At 37.8% G+C, this 18,504-nt stretch overlaps 1 protein-coding gene across 2 annotated transcripts in view; it reads right to left on the minus strand.

The window, feature by feature from the left end:
- nfatc1 (nuclear factor of activated T cells 1) overlaps positions 1 to 18,504 on the minus strand; it is a 58,540-nt gene that overhangs the window by 15,339 nt on the left and 24,697 nt on the right. For both annotated transcript variants that reach the window (XM_089122725.1, XM_089122724.1), the window contains exons 7-8: positions 5,750 to 5,805; positions 1,838 to 1,970 (exon numbers count right to left, since the gene is read on the minus strand). In XM_089122725.1, the coding sequence (XP_088978851.1) occupies positions 1,838 to 1,970; positions 5,750 to 5,805 (189 nt within the window). The remainder of the gene's footprint in view (positions 1 to 1,837; positions 1,971 to 5,749; positions 5,806 to 18,504) is intronic.

Genomic DNA, 18,504 nt, shown 5'->3' on the forward strand with positions numbered 1-18,504 from the left:
TCCCCCAACACCATCTCCATCTGACTAGCAAACTGCAAATCATGGCTGTTATGTAAATATAAGCCTGTCTGCTTCCAAATGAAATGCATAACTGCAGGGAAGACCATTATACTTTCACAAAGTCATCCATGTCTTTTTGTTCTAAACATCCATTTATTTGTAAGCATTAAAAAGCCTGATACTATAACTACAACTAAAGACCACCGTTTCTTGGTGTATATGATTCTGGTGGACAGATGTTGAGCTACTGGGGAGAATTCATCCATTGTTGACAAACTCTTCATCCACATGACGTTACATTTTTCACCTTTTAACTTCTGGCTGCATTTCTCAACAGACTGTCAGTGGCAGTTTATTTTTCTTCGTCGATGAGACATCCCCTCACACAAACATGCCTCCACAGAAGCCCTGAAGTTTTAGTTTGCATTCTGTCAACAATACAGAGAAAAGGGGGAACTCTCTGTGCCGCCCAGACCGACCGCAGTTTTAAAATAGAGCCTAGACACCTATTTTAAGCTCTAAAAGGGGAAATGAGGCTTCTAGCATATGACTATACAGGCAGGCAGATACCTGTCACTCTGTCTCATATTACCACCAAAAGCCATCTTAGATGATTCAGATTTTTGTAACAATTACCACTGAAGCTTATAGACTTATGATACTAATAAGTCATTCTGTGTTAATATGAAATCAAATACACAGACTCAGGGTTATAATTTGTTCTTTAAAATAGAATGAGTAAATAAATCGTCTCTAAAGATTAAGAGTCTAAATCTTCCATCTGATTGATTAGAACAAATGTGTTATCATAACACTTAATATAAGCCATGTATTAAAATGTAATAATAATAATAATAATACATATACATTATATGTATATACGTATATACACACATTGTGCATAACAACCTTTTTGCAAAACAATTAAACACTATTTCAATAAACTAAAAATGAAATGTATGGTATTTGACTCTATACATCAATAATAGGTATCTAAAAAAGATGCACTTATATGTGCAGTTAACAAATAAATGCATAATGAACAATATAATAATACTAAAAATAATTATTTTTGGTCATGGTCATGGCCTGAAGACTTCTGCCTAAAAAGAAGCTTAACTTTAGGAAAATGTTCTATTGTTCCTCCCACATCAAAATGTATGAAGCATAATTAAAATGTATATGACTTGAACATCAATAATAATTATAAAAAAAACAACAACTAATAATTACTAATATAATAGTTAAATAGCACTAATAGTTCAAATAAATAAAAAAATAAATAAAATAATTCTTATTTTAGGGGTTTTCTTAGGTCTGAAAACCTCTGCTCTAAAAGACAGTTATTAATAAAATGCCCTGGACAGATTCCCTGCATCATCTTTACAACGTCCAGTCTAAAAAAAGCCAGTACTGCAGTGTGAGTGGGACGGTGCCCACACTTCAGGAGACAGGGCTGGGACAAGCTGGGTCTGACTCAAGCCTTTGAACCACCCACTGGTTACGCACACTGGGCCTGAGGGAATTAGCGGTGGTTAGGACTTTTCAGAAGTCAAGTCATTTTTTTTATTTCACCTGGCAACCAGTCTGGATTTGAATAATAGCATTCACATACTGGACCCCACCCTGTCACTGCCCTTCCACTGCTCCCAGAGCAGGTATGGAAAAGAACAAATTTTATGGAAATGCTTTTAACAAAGAAAAAAAAAAATAGCCACAATTCCATCCACTAAACAAGGCTTCAGAATTTCTTCTAAATTAAATCAGTCACAGATTGGAAAAAGAAGCGTGAGTGAATTAAAGGGGAAAGAGGCGATTTTTTTTTATTTTTTTTTACCGTTTGTGGGCAGGTATGTGAAACGCTGGTACTGGCTTCTCTTCCGTTTGCCATTGCACACGTAGAAATTCACTTGAACTGGGTTGGATATTCTTTGGTTCCGATATGATGGGACTTCAACAAGCAAAGCTACCTGAAATGCAATATATGAACATGATTTCAGTCAGCTGGTGTTGCAGTGTCAGTGTTGATGCTCAAAAAACAAACAAAAAAACTTTTTTTATAATACCACAAAGCCACTGTGTGGGTTGTTTCTGGTTCTCTTGAATATTAAGAAGGGGAAAAAGTACGTATTTTAACACCACCTACAATCGATTGGAATAGTTTCATCAGGCATTTTAAATAAAAAAATTTAAAAAAACACCGTTTTTAGATACCAAAAACCTTAACAGCACCGTCTCCGTTATTCAACCTCACACCATGTGCAGCGTCCAACAGCTGCACACGCATCCAGCGATTGTGGCTTTGTGAGCTCGGGGCAGATGAGGTTCAGACAAACCAAAACTGCATGCAGCAGACGGTGTTATTTTCGCGCTTCTCACCCTGAATGAGAGAGTGTCCGGGGAGTCCATCCAGACAGTTTATTTCCCCTGCGCGTCTCCCCTCTCTGTCTCCAGACGCCACTGAACTTTTGACCACTGAGCCGTCTGCGATTATAACTACAGTATGAGAAAGGTGCTGGGAGTGTCAAACTGTCTATCTCCCCCCAACCTCTTTTCCTCCACCCTGAGATGAACCCTGTGTGGCTGAGAAGAAATTGATGGTAGTGCTGTACAGTAGCCAGAGAGGAAGTCATCAGTCTTCTTGCAGGTTTTAGAACCATGTGCAGGTGAGCTCCCAGACTATTTATATTAGCACATCGCCTTAGCCGCAGAGCAATGCCAGACCAAGCACAATGTGTTTGAGGGAATTTCATCTATTAGTCTGATCTGCAGCTGTGCTCGGGACCCTTGGCCTGCAGCGAACTCCAAATCTACTTTGTAAAAAATTCAATTTACTTCAGTAAAACTGTACTTAAAAGCGTTAAAGCACCAACAACACACCCATTTATCTATCTATCCGTCATTGGCAAGTGCAATTTCTAAGTCAAAAAATATTTAGTGAAAAATTAAGGCAATTTAGGTCATTTGGCTGCCTAATCTTAGTTATGCCCCCAAGGAGTAATTTTCTATGGAGGTAGACGTCATTGAGAAAGAATCTCTAAAACTGTTTGTCAAGATGACATTTTAAAAAACATGTTTCAAAACAGTAATAAAATATCATAATGGTATCATAAATTGTCTTTCTTTAGCTTAAATCATGCTAAAAACAAAACAAAAAACACACTATCAAAACTTTTTTTTATGGATTAGAATTATTTCTGAAGGATCATGTGACACTGAATACTGGAGTAATGATGCTGAAAATTAAGCTTTGCCATCAGAGGAGTGAATTATGTTTTGTGAACGGTTATTTATTAGTTTTTCGCAAGATTATTGCTTTTAAAATATTTTTGTCAAATAAATGCAGCCTTGGTGAGTATAAGGGACTTCTTTCAAAAACCCCAAACGTTCGATTGGTAGTATACATCCAAGAGGAAACAAGCTATCAAAAATGGATGTTGAAAACTGGTGATTACATTTTAGAGAATTTTCAAAAATGATACGATACTATAGTTATTTGGCTATGGAAGCTTGTTTCCGCCACAGAATGAAAAATCAAAAAGGTAATTACGACCTTTATCTCTCACAATTCTGACTTTTTTTCTCACAATTGCGAGTTTACGCTTCGCAATTCTGACTTTATTTCTCAGAATTGCGAGATATGAAGTCAGAATTGCGAGATATAAAGTCTCAATTGCGAGATATAAATCAGAATTGCGAGATATAAAGTCAGAATTGCAAGATATGAAGTCGCAATTGCGTGTTATAAAGTCAGAATTGCGAGATATTAAGTCAGAATTGCGTGATATAAAAGTCGCAATTGCGTGTTATAAAGTCAGAATTGCGAGATATAAATCAGAATTGCGAGATATAAAGTCAGAATTGCAAGATATGAAGTCGCAATTGCGTGTTATAAAGTCAGAACTGCGAGATATAAAGTCAGAATTGCGAGATATAAAGTACGAATTGCGAGATATAAAGTACGAATTGCGAGATATAAAGTAATAATTGTGAGATATAAAGTCGCAATTGTGTGTTAAAAAGTCAGAAATGCATCATATAAAGTCAGAATTGTGAGATATAAACTATTCTGAGCGGAAAAAAGTTGGGCTGATAACTCACAATTGCGAGTTTATATCTCACAATTCTGAGAAAAGATGTCAGAATTTCGACATATAAACTCGCAATTATGTGTTATAAGTCAGAATTGCGAGATGTAAACTCGCAACTGTGAGAAAAAAAGTCAGAATTGTGAGATAGAAATCTCTTTTTCTCAGAATTGCGACTTTATATCATGCAATTTTGACTTTAAATCTCGCAATTCTGACTTTATAACACGCAATTGTGACTTTAAATCACGCAATTCTGACTTTATATCTCGCAATTGTGACTTTATTTCTCACAATTCTGACTTCATATCTCTCAATTGTGAGATAAAAAGTCGCAATTATTTATTTATTCAGTGGCGGAAACAAGCTTTCATATTTGGCTGACCTTATTGGACATACAGTGTTATTATTTACAAGATCTGAGGGGAAAAAAAGGGGGACAACCCTTTCATTTTCTGGAGCTTGTACATACTGACTAAAAAGTCAAGCTCCACCCCTTATTTACACCAAATTCTAGAAACTATTTCAAATGTTGGTGTTTATATGAAAAAGTAATGTAACATTAAAGAAAATCTTGCTTTATGAAAAGACAAACCAACCCAAAAACCGCTCCAAAAACTGACACAAGACAGCATAGCAAAATAAAAGAGCAATGTGGTTTAGACTGTGTGAGAAAATGGTTCACATTAAATAAATATACATATACACACACAGTCGGGCAGGGAGGGGAAGAAATCAAAGGCGTCCTTGTAAAAAAAATGGTCTAATACATTAATGCTCCATTCAAACAGATGGTCCCCATTCACTCGCTAAGCATTGAAACCAGGCGTGGAGGCTCTCATAAAGTTATGAACCAAGAGACACCAGACAAAGGCTAGCTTTCAGGGAGCTTTTGGCTCCGGAAGGGAAGAAACAAACATCAATTCATCCTAAAAAAAAATACGACAGCCATAGTGCTCTCTTCATTTTATTATGAACACATGAGCTCAGACAGAAGCTACTAAAATATTGCCATAAATTACAGAATTTTAGCTAGCTCCTTTCTTGGATAGCAGGACCCAAAATCGTACTTTAAAGTTCTACCGAGAAGCAATTAAAGAGTCACTACGCAATTTTATTCTCTTTACGAGAATCTACAAATAAAATGGTAAATAGCTGGTGCTTTTTCCCTTTAATGCTTTGATTAAAACATTCTGTCACATTCCAGAGCTTGTCTATGTTTGTTATCTGGACAATACTGACAGTTAAGACCTTTAGAATGGGTTTTATCCAAAAGCCGGAGCTCTACGGACATACATGTGCTACCTAACAAGTGTGAGTGGTGAGGGGAGCAGGTGCAGTGTTCACACACAAACACAGCCTAATCCCAGAGTCTAAACTGTGGTCCCTGAGCTCTCGCAGAAAGAATCTTCCATAGAGAAAACAAGGAGCAGGCTTGCGTGTGCGAGTGTTGTGTTTCCTCCCGAGAGAAGAGAGTAGGGCTCCACACATACATTATATCCGCTTTACACACAAAAAAAAACAACCTGTTTACCTCAAACACAACAATACAACAAACATTTCTTAGCTGTAAACGTTTTTTAGTTAGCATATAGTTCTCAAGATTTCAACTTGCTGCCTATTTTTAAGCGTATAAATGTTGTGTAAAATGCAAGACTTACAGATTTAAAGGAGTCTCTGTTGACTTTGGCCTCCATTTCCCAAATGTGATGGCCATCTGTAGAAAATAAATAAAAAAGAGGTGAAATTTATAGCATATTTATTAACATTCACCTCACATTTGTGAAGGAACACACCACAGAGTGAGCTTCAGTTCAGAATAGAAGACACATTTTGATATTAAAATCCACATATTATCACACTGTGATGGCAGTCTGATCAAAGCAACGATTTCCACACACATGTGGTTGCATTTTATAATAAATAATTAATGAACCATATCACCATGCATAGTTAGTATAGATAAATAAATAGAGGGATGAAAAGGAGCTTATATTCAATGTATTTTTGGTGCAAAGCAGTGTCACTTAAAATGTCAATATGGCTAATACTAACACAATATTTTCCCATAGTTTTCCTATTCAGTCTCTTACAATATATTTGGTAACACTAAAGTTTTTATTCATAGTGCATTATAAAAGTATTTGTAAATTGTGCTAGTTTGTAATGCATCGTATGTTCTCATGAATAATAGTAACCACAGTTATAATATATTATAAGACTTATCTATTCACTGAACACACCTTTAGAGAGTATAATGCATTAAAACACATGAGTTTCAGATATGGCCTTTTAACTTTGGCTACAATTATTTTTTAAAAGATATAATGCATTTATAACATACATTATGAATACTTTCATATCATATTGTATATAAAGGCTTTAAGTATAGTGTTACCATGTATTTTTTTGCTTATGAAAGAAAATATGATTTTGGTATTGTGTTGAGTCACCACTGGACATCTGGGCCCTTGTGGCAAGACCAGTTGAGACCTGTTGCCGTAAACAACATCAGTACAACATAAAAGCGGCAGAAATCCCAAAAGTCTTTCGAGAGCAATCGCTATACTGCAGTCAGCCTTGAGATTACATCATGTCCTGTCTGCCTCTGACCCGCTTGGGCAGATGGGGGGCTGATGCAATGCTAATGATCTTACCATAGCCAAGAAGTGTGTGTGTGTGTGACGTGCTTTTGCTATGGAGGGACCAGTCGCTTACATCAGCCCCTTGTGGAATCTCGCAACTCATGACAAATAGTGTCTGAAGGGTCCAATAAAAGGCCTGGTAAACTCTGCTTCAGATAATGAGCAGCGGCTGTTTGGCTAAAGAGCGTGAGGCGCGCTTACGCGTCACAGACTCTCATCTGTCCTTTTTCTCAATCTCCAATCTCTCCTCATTATAAAAAGTTTTATTTAACTATTTCCAGCCTCCGGGTTTTTTGATGCAAACAGGCTTTCCCACACAAACGTTTGGGAACAAAAGACATATTAAGGTCTCGTTTGCTATTTTTAGTTAAGACATCACTGAAAAGACGTTTTTACTTGGACCGTAAAAAAAAAAACAGGAGAAAACCGCAGGGTAGTTTGGTCACAGCAGCGACCCGCTAGGGCAAACCACAGACGCACACTCAAAAACAAAGCATCATTGTGTCTAAGTCGAAAGATTGAAAATAAAGAAAGAAAGAATGGAAATTCGTCTAATATGATCTAAAACAAAGGACAACGCGTCTTTTTTAAACTTTCCATTGGCTTGTCTGCAGTCATATTTTTACATAATTGCATATTGCTATCACATTGATGATGCTCATGGGTTTAAACAGAATGCGGTGGAAAAGACTGTATTGGTTTTCCATGATAATTTTCGATGACAAATATGCTCCAGGAGACCCTGAAGACACTGAGTGCTTTATTTATACCACTGAGAAAGATCAAATGTATTGTTCTCACCTCTGCGAAATATTTATAAGAGGTCTCAGGCTTCAAGTCAGACAAATTGCTTGTCGAATTTGAAGACAAATGACTTGTCAAGTTCTCATAACGTTACTCAACAGCATATGCGAGGAATGGGCAATCCAGCATCAGATTTAGAGGAGCGCTAACAATACTGTCAAGTAACGTCTGATTGCGATGAATCTGGCATCGGGGGAAATTTTCCATCGGAGGTCCTCAAACTATTCCAGACATATTATTCAGACTTTAAAGATGGAATGCTGAGACTATTTGGATTGCATTTGAAAAGAAAGCTTAGACAGTGGGGTCTAGTTTTCGTGGGCAGACAGTGAGGGCATCCCTGGCTAGTCGCGCTGTGGTCTGTGATGTGGTGGAATGGTCTGTCATTACTGCTGGAAGGTAATGCGATGCTAGAGGGAACCTCCATTGCCACTGTCTCCTTCTCTTTCTCTTCTGCTCCTGCTCTTTTTCAGATCAGTTTCATGAAGTTCCCAACTTTATTATGGTTAAATTCGTCTATCTACAGCAATGTTACTCCACATCAAAGTGGACTTTATGATTCCATTTTTCTAAATGACATATACACTACTTGTAAGAAATGGCAAAATAAGAAAGATGAACTGAAATTGTGTTTCCCAAAAAATAAACAGAAAATTACTAGAAAGAGCCAAATTGACCAAAATGACTGTCTGTCTCCATCAGTGATACTATTTCACCCCTAATACAAACTCTCGTATATGACATCACCACTTGGATGGGGCCCCGAATTATATGTGCGGTACACCAGCATAATGTCATACTGTCATTTTTTTTTTTTTTTTTGCTCAGATCTCTACTGTAGACTTTCCTCTTAACCTCAGTTCTTTTGGTGGTCTGCATGAAAAAAACAACCATTTTGGAAATGTGCAAATTAAAGTTTATTTAATTTGTGCTAAATACTGTATGGAAGAAATTGTCTAAAAAGCAACTGTATTGTTTCAAAAACTGTACAATGATATTACAGCGTTAGTACTTTTATAACGAAAAACAACACTAAAATAATATGTAGTATTATTTATAATTATACATTTTATAAATGAATAAACAAAATACAATTTTAACATTCAGTTTATTTTTATGATGTAATATTTAGCATGCATTATATACATATCTGATCAACTAAAGAAATACTTTAATCGACTGATTCATTCATTTCAATTTAATTCAATTAGTAAATCTCTCTTTATTGGCTCTGTCCCAAATGGCATCGGAAAAATTAGTGGTCTTCCTACGAGACTGCAAATTCATGATGCAACGCTGCTTTGACTGTAAGGAAGATGGGCTTGAAAAAAGTGTGCATGGAGAGCACATTTCAGCCACAAATGATCATGATCAAGTGGAGGACACTGTAAACCCACTAGACAGTGCGTGCATATGAAGCGCACCATTTGGGAAAGGGCCATTTTGTGCCGTCTCTTACTCTCCTCATCTCTGCAGAGGTGAAACCTTTCCTCAGAGCCTTTCCTCCAGTGGGATGTCCTTAAGCATTATTGCAGGACTGTGGAGCTCTCATCTCCACACTGATTGAGCCACATGAGTGGAATACCTGCCCACTCTCACAACGCTGAAGAACTGATGAGGACACGGTGTACTTCATCTTGATGAGGAGCTCAGAAAATCCTCTTGCCTAAGACTGAGCCTTGCCTTAACCACGTCATATCGGACTACTTGCTCAGAGGGAAGCATGCAAGACCATTACTAATAAAAATCCTGAACTGCTTTACTTAAGAGCCAAGGTCAACATGACATATTTCAAATCTCAAACTTAACAAGATTTTACATGTGGTATTTGTAAGTATAAAACTTTCTATGCGCTAGGATTTAACAGAGGCTTGCCAGGGTGTTGCTATGCAATCACTAATTTGGTTTTCAGCATTGTTGCTAGAGTGGTTGATTACTGATCCAAGTCAAAAAAGCCCATCCCAAGTGTCTATGATATTCTGGTCTCAATATCTATCTATATATCTTTCACAATCATGAAAAGTGTGTCATCATTTACTCACCCTAATGTCATTCCAAACCTGTATGACTTTTCTTTTATAGATATTATAAAGAATTATGCAGGGTCTATGATTACTTCAGAAGAGTCCAAAACAACACTGGGCACCACTGGACTTTCACGGTATCTTCTTTTATGTTCCACAGAAGAAAGAAAGTCATACAGGTTTGTAATGACCAGTGTTGGGAGTAACGCATTACAAAAGTAATACATTACAGTAACATATTACTTTTTGCTGTAACGCAGTAGTGTAAGGCATTACTAATCAATTTCCAGTAATATTTTACTCGTTACATGTTCAGTGAGGCTTGTATTACAGTTGTATTACAGTGTATTGTCTGCTTTTACTTCTTAAAGGCAACAGACTATGTGCAAGTTTTAAAGCAGTCTTTTAGTGCCAGTTCAGCGCGGTCGCGTCTGTAACATTGTTTTTTCCTCATAAATGCGAACACGAAAACTAAAATAAAATGAATATTTTAAGTTCTATAGAGACTGGAGAGCCAACCCTTCCTCATCCGATTTGCGCAGTGAAATTAACAGAATTACAAAAAATATATTTGACCTCCTATTTTTTTGTCAGGCATGAATGTGCGTCTTTTCCCTAATATTAAAAATAAAACATAGACTGATATTTGTCTAATGTCTGGAGTCCTTTAAGGAAGTAGCCTATACGTTTCAATACATGTATTTTCTGAGAATTTTTATTTCAAGTTTTGACTGCAAATGTCATCATGTCCATAATGCTCCCCAATTTTAAATAATTTATCCTCATCTAGTTTTGTGGTGTAGGTCTACGTATTTTATAATGTTAACTTCAAATAATACTAATAGCCTAATTTAAGGATAAGGCAGCATTGGATCTGGATGGTAAGGAGAATAACGCTGGAGTTGGAAGAGGTGTGTCGCGATTCTGTAGGTTCGTGGATCTGAGTCGTGTGGCGAATCGCGATTTCGGTTTCATATTGCATATCGTTACAGCCTAAAAGTTAAGTTCTACTTAGTTATTTTGGTGAAAGTAACTCAAAAGTAATACATGAGTAATGTAACGCATTACAATTCTGGGACAGTAATATTGTAAGGTAATGAATTACTTTTAAATAACAGTAACAAGTAATACCTAATGTATTACAGTTTGGAAGTAACTTGCACAACACTGGTAATGACATGAGGGCGGGCAAATATCTTGATTTTTTGGTGAACTATCCCTTTAAAGGGATACTCCACTTTTTTTGGAAATGGGCTCATTTTACAACTCCCCCAGAGTTAAACAGTTGGGTTTTACCGTTTTCGAATCCATTCAGACGATTTTCTGATATTTAGAAGACTATCAGAAACTAGACAGTTTCTGGTCTCATTGACTTCCATAGTAGGAAAAAAATATACTATGGAAGTCAATGAGACCAGAAACTGTCTGGTTACTGATATTCCTCTAAATATCAGAAAATCGCCTGAATGGATTCGAAAACGGTAAAACTCGACTATTTAACTCTGGGGGAGTTGTAAAATGAGCCTATTTCCAGAAAAAGTGGAGTATCCCTTTAAAGGGATAGTTCACCAAAAAAAATCTAAATTTGCCTGCCCTCATGTCATTACAAACCTGCATGACTTTCTTTCTTCTGTGAAAAGTGGAGTATCACTTTAAGTTTTAGGTCTTAGCAAATACCTCTAAAAGAGCCGCACACTATTTAAAAGCTAACTTCCGGAGCCAAGTTTCTGGATCAGCTTGCACTTGTCAAACTCCCCCTAAGCCCAGTTCAGAATCAAAAGCACTGTTGTGTTGTTGATTAGGGCGGGCCACAAAAAAAGAAATCTCAGTGCCCCAGGCGGTCGGGGTAGTAGGCAGTCAGGGAGATGGGTGGTGGTAGTGCGCGTCCAAAAACCTCCATCAGACTGTTGTACTGTAAACACACACAGATGCGGCAATGCAGACCTGCTCGCCACAGCATCGTGAATAGACTCCCTTGTCCTCCTGCAGCAGAGAGCGACTCCCCCCTTCTCCTCTGGGCAAAAGGGATCAGCGTATGGCACGAGAGAGAAAGGGGAGCTCAGGCTGGGATGACCCTAATTGCAGATGCTCAAGCAAGCCAGTTTTCCAGAACGTGCTAATGAACAGCAGCTGTGGAGTCTTCAGGCGAGTAGCGCTGCTCGTCTATGCCACGTTAAAACGCTACAATGTGCTTGAAAAAATCTTCATTTTCATTGCGTTTAAATGAAAAACAATAAAAGCCATCAAATTCTGCCAGGCCATTGTTGTGGATGGCCTCTTTATGAATGTATAATATAATTATTTTGTTGCTCCCTAATGAGGAGACAATGCAGGGATTCCCTGAGGCTTGCGACCACGATTGGTTTGTTTGTGAGAGTGCGCCATTGTTGCCGAGGGTTGTTGAGGACAAGCCAAACCTCAAGGCTCCTTCACACGGAGGTTATTGTTCTGAAGTGTGAAAGGCGGACACCCACATGAGATTTTCATTCACGTAGCTTCTCCAGAAAAAAAACTCATCTCACACAGAAGACCCACTTGCAACTAACAACATCATCAGTAATGTTTGTGAAGGCAAGCAGCGCTATTACAATTGCTAATATGCAAGGTTGGGAATTTGAAAAACTCCTTTTTGGCAGGTGGATGATGGTAAAAATTTGTTACATCAAATGACAGAATTTAAAGGGTTAGTTCACCCAAAAATGAAAATTAAGTCATTAATTACTCACCCCCATGCTATACCAATCCCGTAAGACCTTCGTTCATCTTCGGAACACAAATGAAGACGTTTTTGATTAAATCTGAGAGGTGGATCACTGCTACATAGGCTGCCAAAGGGATCGAAGCTTGACGGCCCAGAAAGTCATTGAAGAAAATGTTTAAATATTCCATGTGACTACAGCTCAAGTATAAGTTTATCAAGCAACGAGAATACTTTTTAGAAGGAAATACTAAGAGAATACTTTTTTTTTTAAAGGAATAGTCGAATAAAGTCATTATTTTTGTTTGTTTTTTCGCACAAAAAGTATTCTCATCTCTTGATAAACTTATACTGGAGCCACTTGGAATATTTAAACATTTTATAAAATGACTTTCTGGGCCGTCAAGCTTCGATTCCTTAGGCAGCCTATGTAGCAGTGATCCACCTCTCAAATTTAATCAAAAATATCTTCATTTGTGTTCCGAAGACGACCGAAGGTCTTACGGGGTTGGTACAGCATGGGGGTGAGCAACTAATGACTTAATTTTCATTTTTGGGTGAACTAACCCTTTAAGAAAAAATAAACAATCCGGTGTGCTTTGATACTATGTCGATGCGGGCTCCCCCAAAGTGCGTATCGAGAGCACATGTTGACCACAAAGTGAATTGTGTCATTTAGGACATGGTCTATGATGGTTTAAGTTACATGAACTTGATTATGCACCCATTAGTACCAACTAGTTTGAAAACTAGTTATGTAGCCCATAGGATGACAATTGATAAAATACAAATTGAAAATACTTTTGGGCTCTTCACACTTGAATTATTTAACCCTAGCTCATTGTAAACCCTGGGAAACAAATTCCAAGGTTACCTTGATTCACGTTTCACATTTCTCATCATTTAACCAATATTAACAAATTATCCTGGGTAAGCAGTCGTTTCTCATAGTATATTCCTATACTCAGGGTAAAACCCTCCTTATTCGCCTATTTGCCGTGACAGTGTCACTTATTGGACGAACGCTTCACCAAATATGTTTACACAAAGGCTCTAACATCATATATTGCAGACTGTACTATCACGTTTTCTGACATCGTTTGACATTTTTCCACCGCTGAAGCTACTGTTTATACAATGTGCAGTGTTTCCGTGACTGTCCAAATAACGTGAATATGAGGAACGCTATTGTCTGCCCGTTGCTAAGTATCTATTCGTAACATTTTAACACCGCATCGTTTTAACACTGTACGAGTTTGGCACTACAATGCGTGGTTAACACCGCAGGAACGGTGCTAACCCTGGCCCGGAGTAGGGTTTCATAACCGCAAGTAAAAAGCGGTGGTAACCCCGCTTCTAAAGTACAAGTGTGAAATGTTCCTGTGCCCAGGGTTAATAGCGGGGTTTAGAACAACAAAAAACCCGGAAGTGAAAAAGTGAAAAAATAATTTGTTAAAAACAACAGTTAGTTGAGTAAATTATTAGAGTATCTTTTCTACAAATTACATTGTTAGGCCATTCAATGGCAAATGGCTGGCTTAATGAATGAGTCACTGCATCGTTGCTTCAACAGTTTCATTCAAAATGGTTGATTTTTGCAGTAAAAATGACTCACGGTTCAGTGAGGGAGTCAGTTGTAACACAGTAGTGGTGAGCTGTGAACGATTCACTGACATAGTGAAGCTGAATCAAACCACCAGTGTTGTAGTCGAGACCACCTCACTCGAGTCCGAGTCGAGACCGAGACCAGATAGAGTCGAGTCCGAGTCAAGACCGAGTCCATAGAGAGTCGAGTCCGAGACCAGAGACGGTCGAGTCCGAGTCAAGACCGAGACCAGTGAGGGTTGATTACCTAATATACTTTTATTTACTTGATCGAGTTTACTTAGAGTTTAAAAAATATGATCAGTTTAGGGTAAAAAGGTCACATAGTAGATAGTGTTAAAAGTAATTTTAATACAATTTGTCATGCGGAGTTGCGCACTAGAAAATCACCAATCACTGGGCGTGTCAATCAATTTAAAGAAATATTTTATTAACATACATTAATAATCATGAAAAATATTTTGAATTGATCTCGAGTCGACTCGGGAATAAGTCCGAGTCCTAAAAAAAATGTTAGAGTACGAGTCAATTCCGAGTCCAAAGACCAAGACCATTAAAATATGGTCTCGAGACCGAGTCCGAGTCTCGAGTACTACAACACTGCAAACCACTAACTCATGAGTGAGTAAAGGCTAATTCACACACTACACCAAGAGACACGACCAATGGTGTCAGTCACCAGATTACAGTACTTCACTTCTCAGACTGTTACGTGCACCGCACAAGATATCTGATAAAACATAACAAAGATTCCGCAAGTGGATTTTAAAAGAGTGTCGCAAATTTTGAACGCAATTGTGACCGGTTTAGTGAAAATCTGGAGTTACTGGGTACCAACTCTTGAGTCTTGACCAATAATTCAAATTATTTCACTTGTGCAACATACAAAATTGGGCGATGCATTTAAAATGTGAATAGACTACCATGCCTGTTTGATTAAGCACCAAGTATAGAAGATTTCTATAGACAAAAGGGGAGAACAATATTCACCTGAGCTGTCTAGAACCACCCATGAGTGCAGACTGATCTACTTCAAATAACTGTTCTAATGAAGACTGACTCATACACACGTCACACACACAGGTCTATACCTGGATAACTTAATCTAATTGGTAAGAATAAGCTCCAAGTCAAAGCACTGTCATGTGACCATGCAACCTCTGAAGACACTCACACGCCAAAGCACAAAGAAAGAGGGGGAAAAGAATTTTAAGTGGTTTTGCAGCTGAGCAGGCAGTGAAGTCCAGTGAGTCCAGATGTGAAAACGCTCCTCTCTCATGAGGGAGTTTCTTTGTGTCTGCTTCTTTCTTTCTTTCTCTCTTTTTTTTGCCCTCTATTTTCCCTTCTGTTAGGAATCCCCACTGTTCCGTAACACACACACACACATATTAACTGTAACACATCAGTGCCAATCACTCATACAAAATAACACATAGCCCTTTTCCAGTCAATGGAAAAAAATTCAATTTTAAGAGGAACCACCACAGATCACAACCCTGAAATAAAGATATCAAAAACATCATTAAGTTCTGTTGTTACAAATTTGCATACAAAGTCAACATGCTGCTCCACCACTGACACCGTGAGCTCTCCAACACTATTAACCTGATATGTATCTGAGGATGCCAACTTAAAGAACTTTAAAATTCTTCTCTCTCCCTCTTGCTCTCTGTCCACGTCTACAGAGAAAGAAAAGGAGATGTCTTATCTTTAGTCATCAGCGTGTGCCAAAATGAAGACTTCTCTTCATTAGTCCGATTATGTCTAGACTAGACAGTGAACTCAAATTAGTAACATACACATATTAATCACGGATGACTCTGATGTGGATGGTGCCCAGATCATTTCAGCAGACACATTTATACAGGGAGACTTGCAGTACACTGAAGTCTTAATGATGAGAGATCAGGATCTGAGCAGCTGCTGCATTAAATACTTAATTAATTGTGAAATATTCTTCTCTTTTCTTGTCTTCTCTTGTCTTCTCTTCTCTAGCCTTTTATTTGACTGGTTTGATTTATTTATCATGCCCTTGCAACCAGCTAAACCACCTTACGCCTTAGAAACGTATCTAATCTAATATACATACCTACCTAGCAACCCATCCATCCACCCATCCATCCATCCATCCATCCATCCATCCATCTAATCCACCTCCCTGTCTACCCATCCATCCATCCATCTACAGTACTTAGCATAAGCGAATACACCCATGCTAAAGTTGACTAAAAAGAGGAATAAAAAAAAAATCATCTTTTGGAAATTGATCTTAATTCCTTTATTTAAAAAATAAGGAAAAATCCAACCTTTAAGTACACCAATTTTCTTTATGGATGAATAATGTATCATTCGTAAATAAATGTTCTTCCTTAAAATACAGGGTGCATAAGTCAGGACACCCGTATTTTAAATTCCCATAGAGGCAGGCAGATTTTTTATTTTTAAAGCACAGTTATTTCATGGATCCAGGATACTATGCATTCTGATAAAGTTCTCTTGGCCTTAGGATACTACGCATAAAGCTTTGGAATTAAAATCGCCCCATATCATCACATATCCTTCACCATACCTAGAGATTGGCATTGGTTTTACTTTAGTTAGCCTAATAGCTGGTTTGATATGCATTGAGAGATGATCTTATGGAAAGTTCCCCTTGCCAATCTCCAGGTATGGTGATGGGTATGTGATGATGTGGGGCTATTTTAATTTCCAAAGCTTTATGCATAGTCTCCTGGATCCCTGAAATTACTGGCCTTTAAAAATAAAAATCTGCCGGCCCCTAAGGGAATTTAAAGGGTTAGTTCACCCAAAAATGAAAATTCTGTCAGTAATTACAGTACTCACCCTCATGTTGTTCCAAACCTCTATGTGTTTATTTGTTCTGCTATACACAAAGGAAGATATTTGGAAGAATGTTTTAATCAAACAGATCTCATTCCCCATTAACTACCATAGTATTCCTACTATGGTAGTCAATGGGGAATGAGATCTGTTTGATTTGATCTGTTTGATCTCATTCCCCATTGACTACCATAGTATTCCTACTATGGTAGTCAATGGGGAATGAGATCTGTTTGATTAAAACATTCTTCCAAATATCTTCCTTTGTGTATAGCAGAACAAATAAACACATAGAGGTTTGGAACAACATGAGGGTGAGTAAATACTGACAGAATTTTCATTTTTGGGTGAACTAACCCTTTAACATTGGGAAATACCAACGCATTCTCATCCTTTAACGTCATATAGAGCGCTATATGACAAAACGGCGCTATACTACGCTAAAGGCACCCGTTATCGTTAATATAACACGTGCTGTGAGGGCTAAGTTTAGGTGTGGGGTAGGGTGTACGTGTCATATTCACGCTAAAGGATTTATAACGTCTTGGGTTCGCGTGTTATAGTAACGATAACGGGTGCCATGTGCGTAGTATAGCGCCGTTTTGTCATATAGCGCTCTATATGACGTTAAAGGATGAGAACGGGCTGGAAATACTGACTTATGCCCCCTGTATTTTAAGGAAAAACATTTATTTATTTATGATACATTATTTATTCACAAAGAAAATTGGTGTCCTTAAAGGTTCGATTTTTCCTCATTTTTTAATTAAGACATTAAGATCAATTTCCAAACGATGATTCACTTATGCTAAGCACTGTATCTATCCTACCCATCCATCCATCCATCCATCCATCCATCCATCCATCCATCCATCCATCTATCTATCTATTTATCTATCCATCTATCTACCAACCAACCTACCCACCCATCCATCCATCCATCCATCCATCCATCCATCATACACCTACCTATCACCAGCAATGCCCTTGCAACCTCCCATAACTCCATACAAGCAATCTAGCAACTGTCAAGGAGTTAAAGCAGAACATCCTGGAAACCCAATAGCTTTCCTTAAAATTCTTAAAATCTCTCTTCAAACTGCATTAATCAAATTAAATAAATCCCAAATGTCTACTCTTCTCTACTCTTATACTTCTTCCATAGTGTTTTAGCAATCAGCAATCAGCAATTAACTTCTTTCTTTCTCTCAGTCTCATTATTTTTCCTCTCCTTTTGCATATTAGTTATACTGTCTATGACTTTCCATTTAAAATACGCTCCAAGCACAGATGGGAAAAGAGTCCATGAAGTCACGTTGCAGCTGAGAGGAAGCAATGGTCAGAAAGAGAGAGAGAGAGAGAGAGAGAGACAGAGGGATTCCCTGTGTGTGAGTCACGTTGTGGGAGCCCCCTCTTTACTCATAACAAAAACAACCTTTTCCTTCGAGATTGAACCCACAGAGACAAAATGCACAGCGCTACAGGCCACAGATTCATTTCAACACCTTTTCAATGACAGTTAGGATGTTGATCAACAAAAATAGGGGTTTAAAGGAACTGCCCACCCTAAAATTACAATTATTCACCCTTATGTCCTTCCAAACCAGTATGACTTTCTTTCTTCCATGGAACATGTAAATCGTAATAGTATATCTTGGCCACTCTTCTAAATTCTGTTCCTTTCCTCACACAATCACTATTGAATGGCTTTAAATGGTTCCAATGGTTTAGATTTCATTTTGGATCTTCATACAAATGCATTATATGGATATTTTCTTAAGAAATGTCCATTTGTGTCT

This window comes from Pimephales promelas, chromosome 18 (assembly GCF_988280905.1).
Source record: "Pimephales promelas chromosome 18, fPimPro1.hap1.1, whole genome shotgun sequence".
NCBI lineage: Eukaryota > Metazoa > Chordata > Actinopteri > Cypriniformes > Leuciscidae > Pimephales > Pimephales promelas.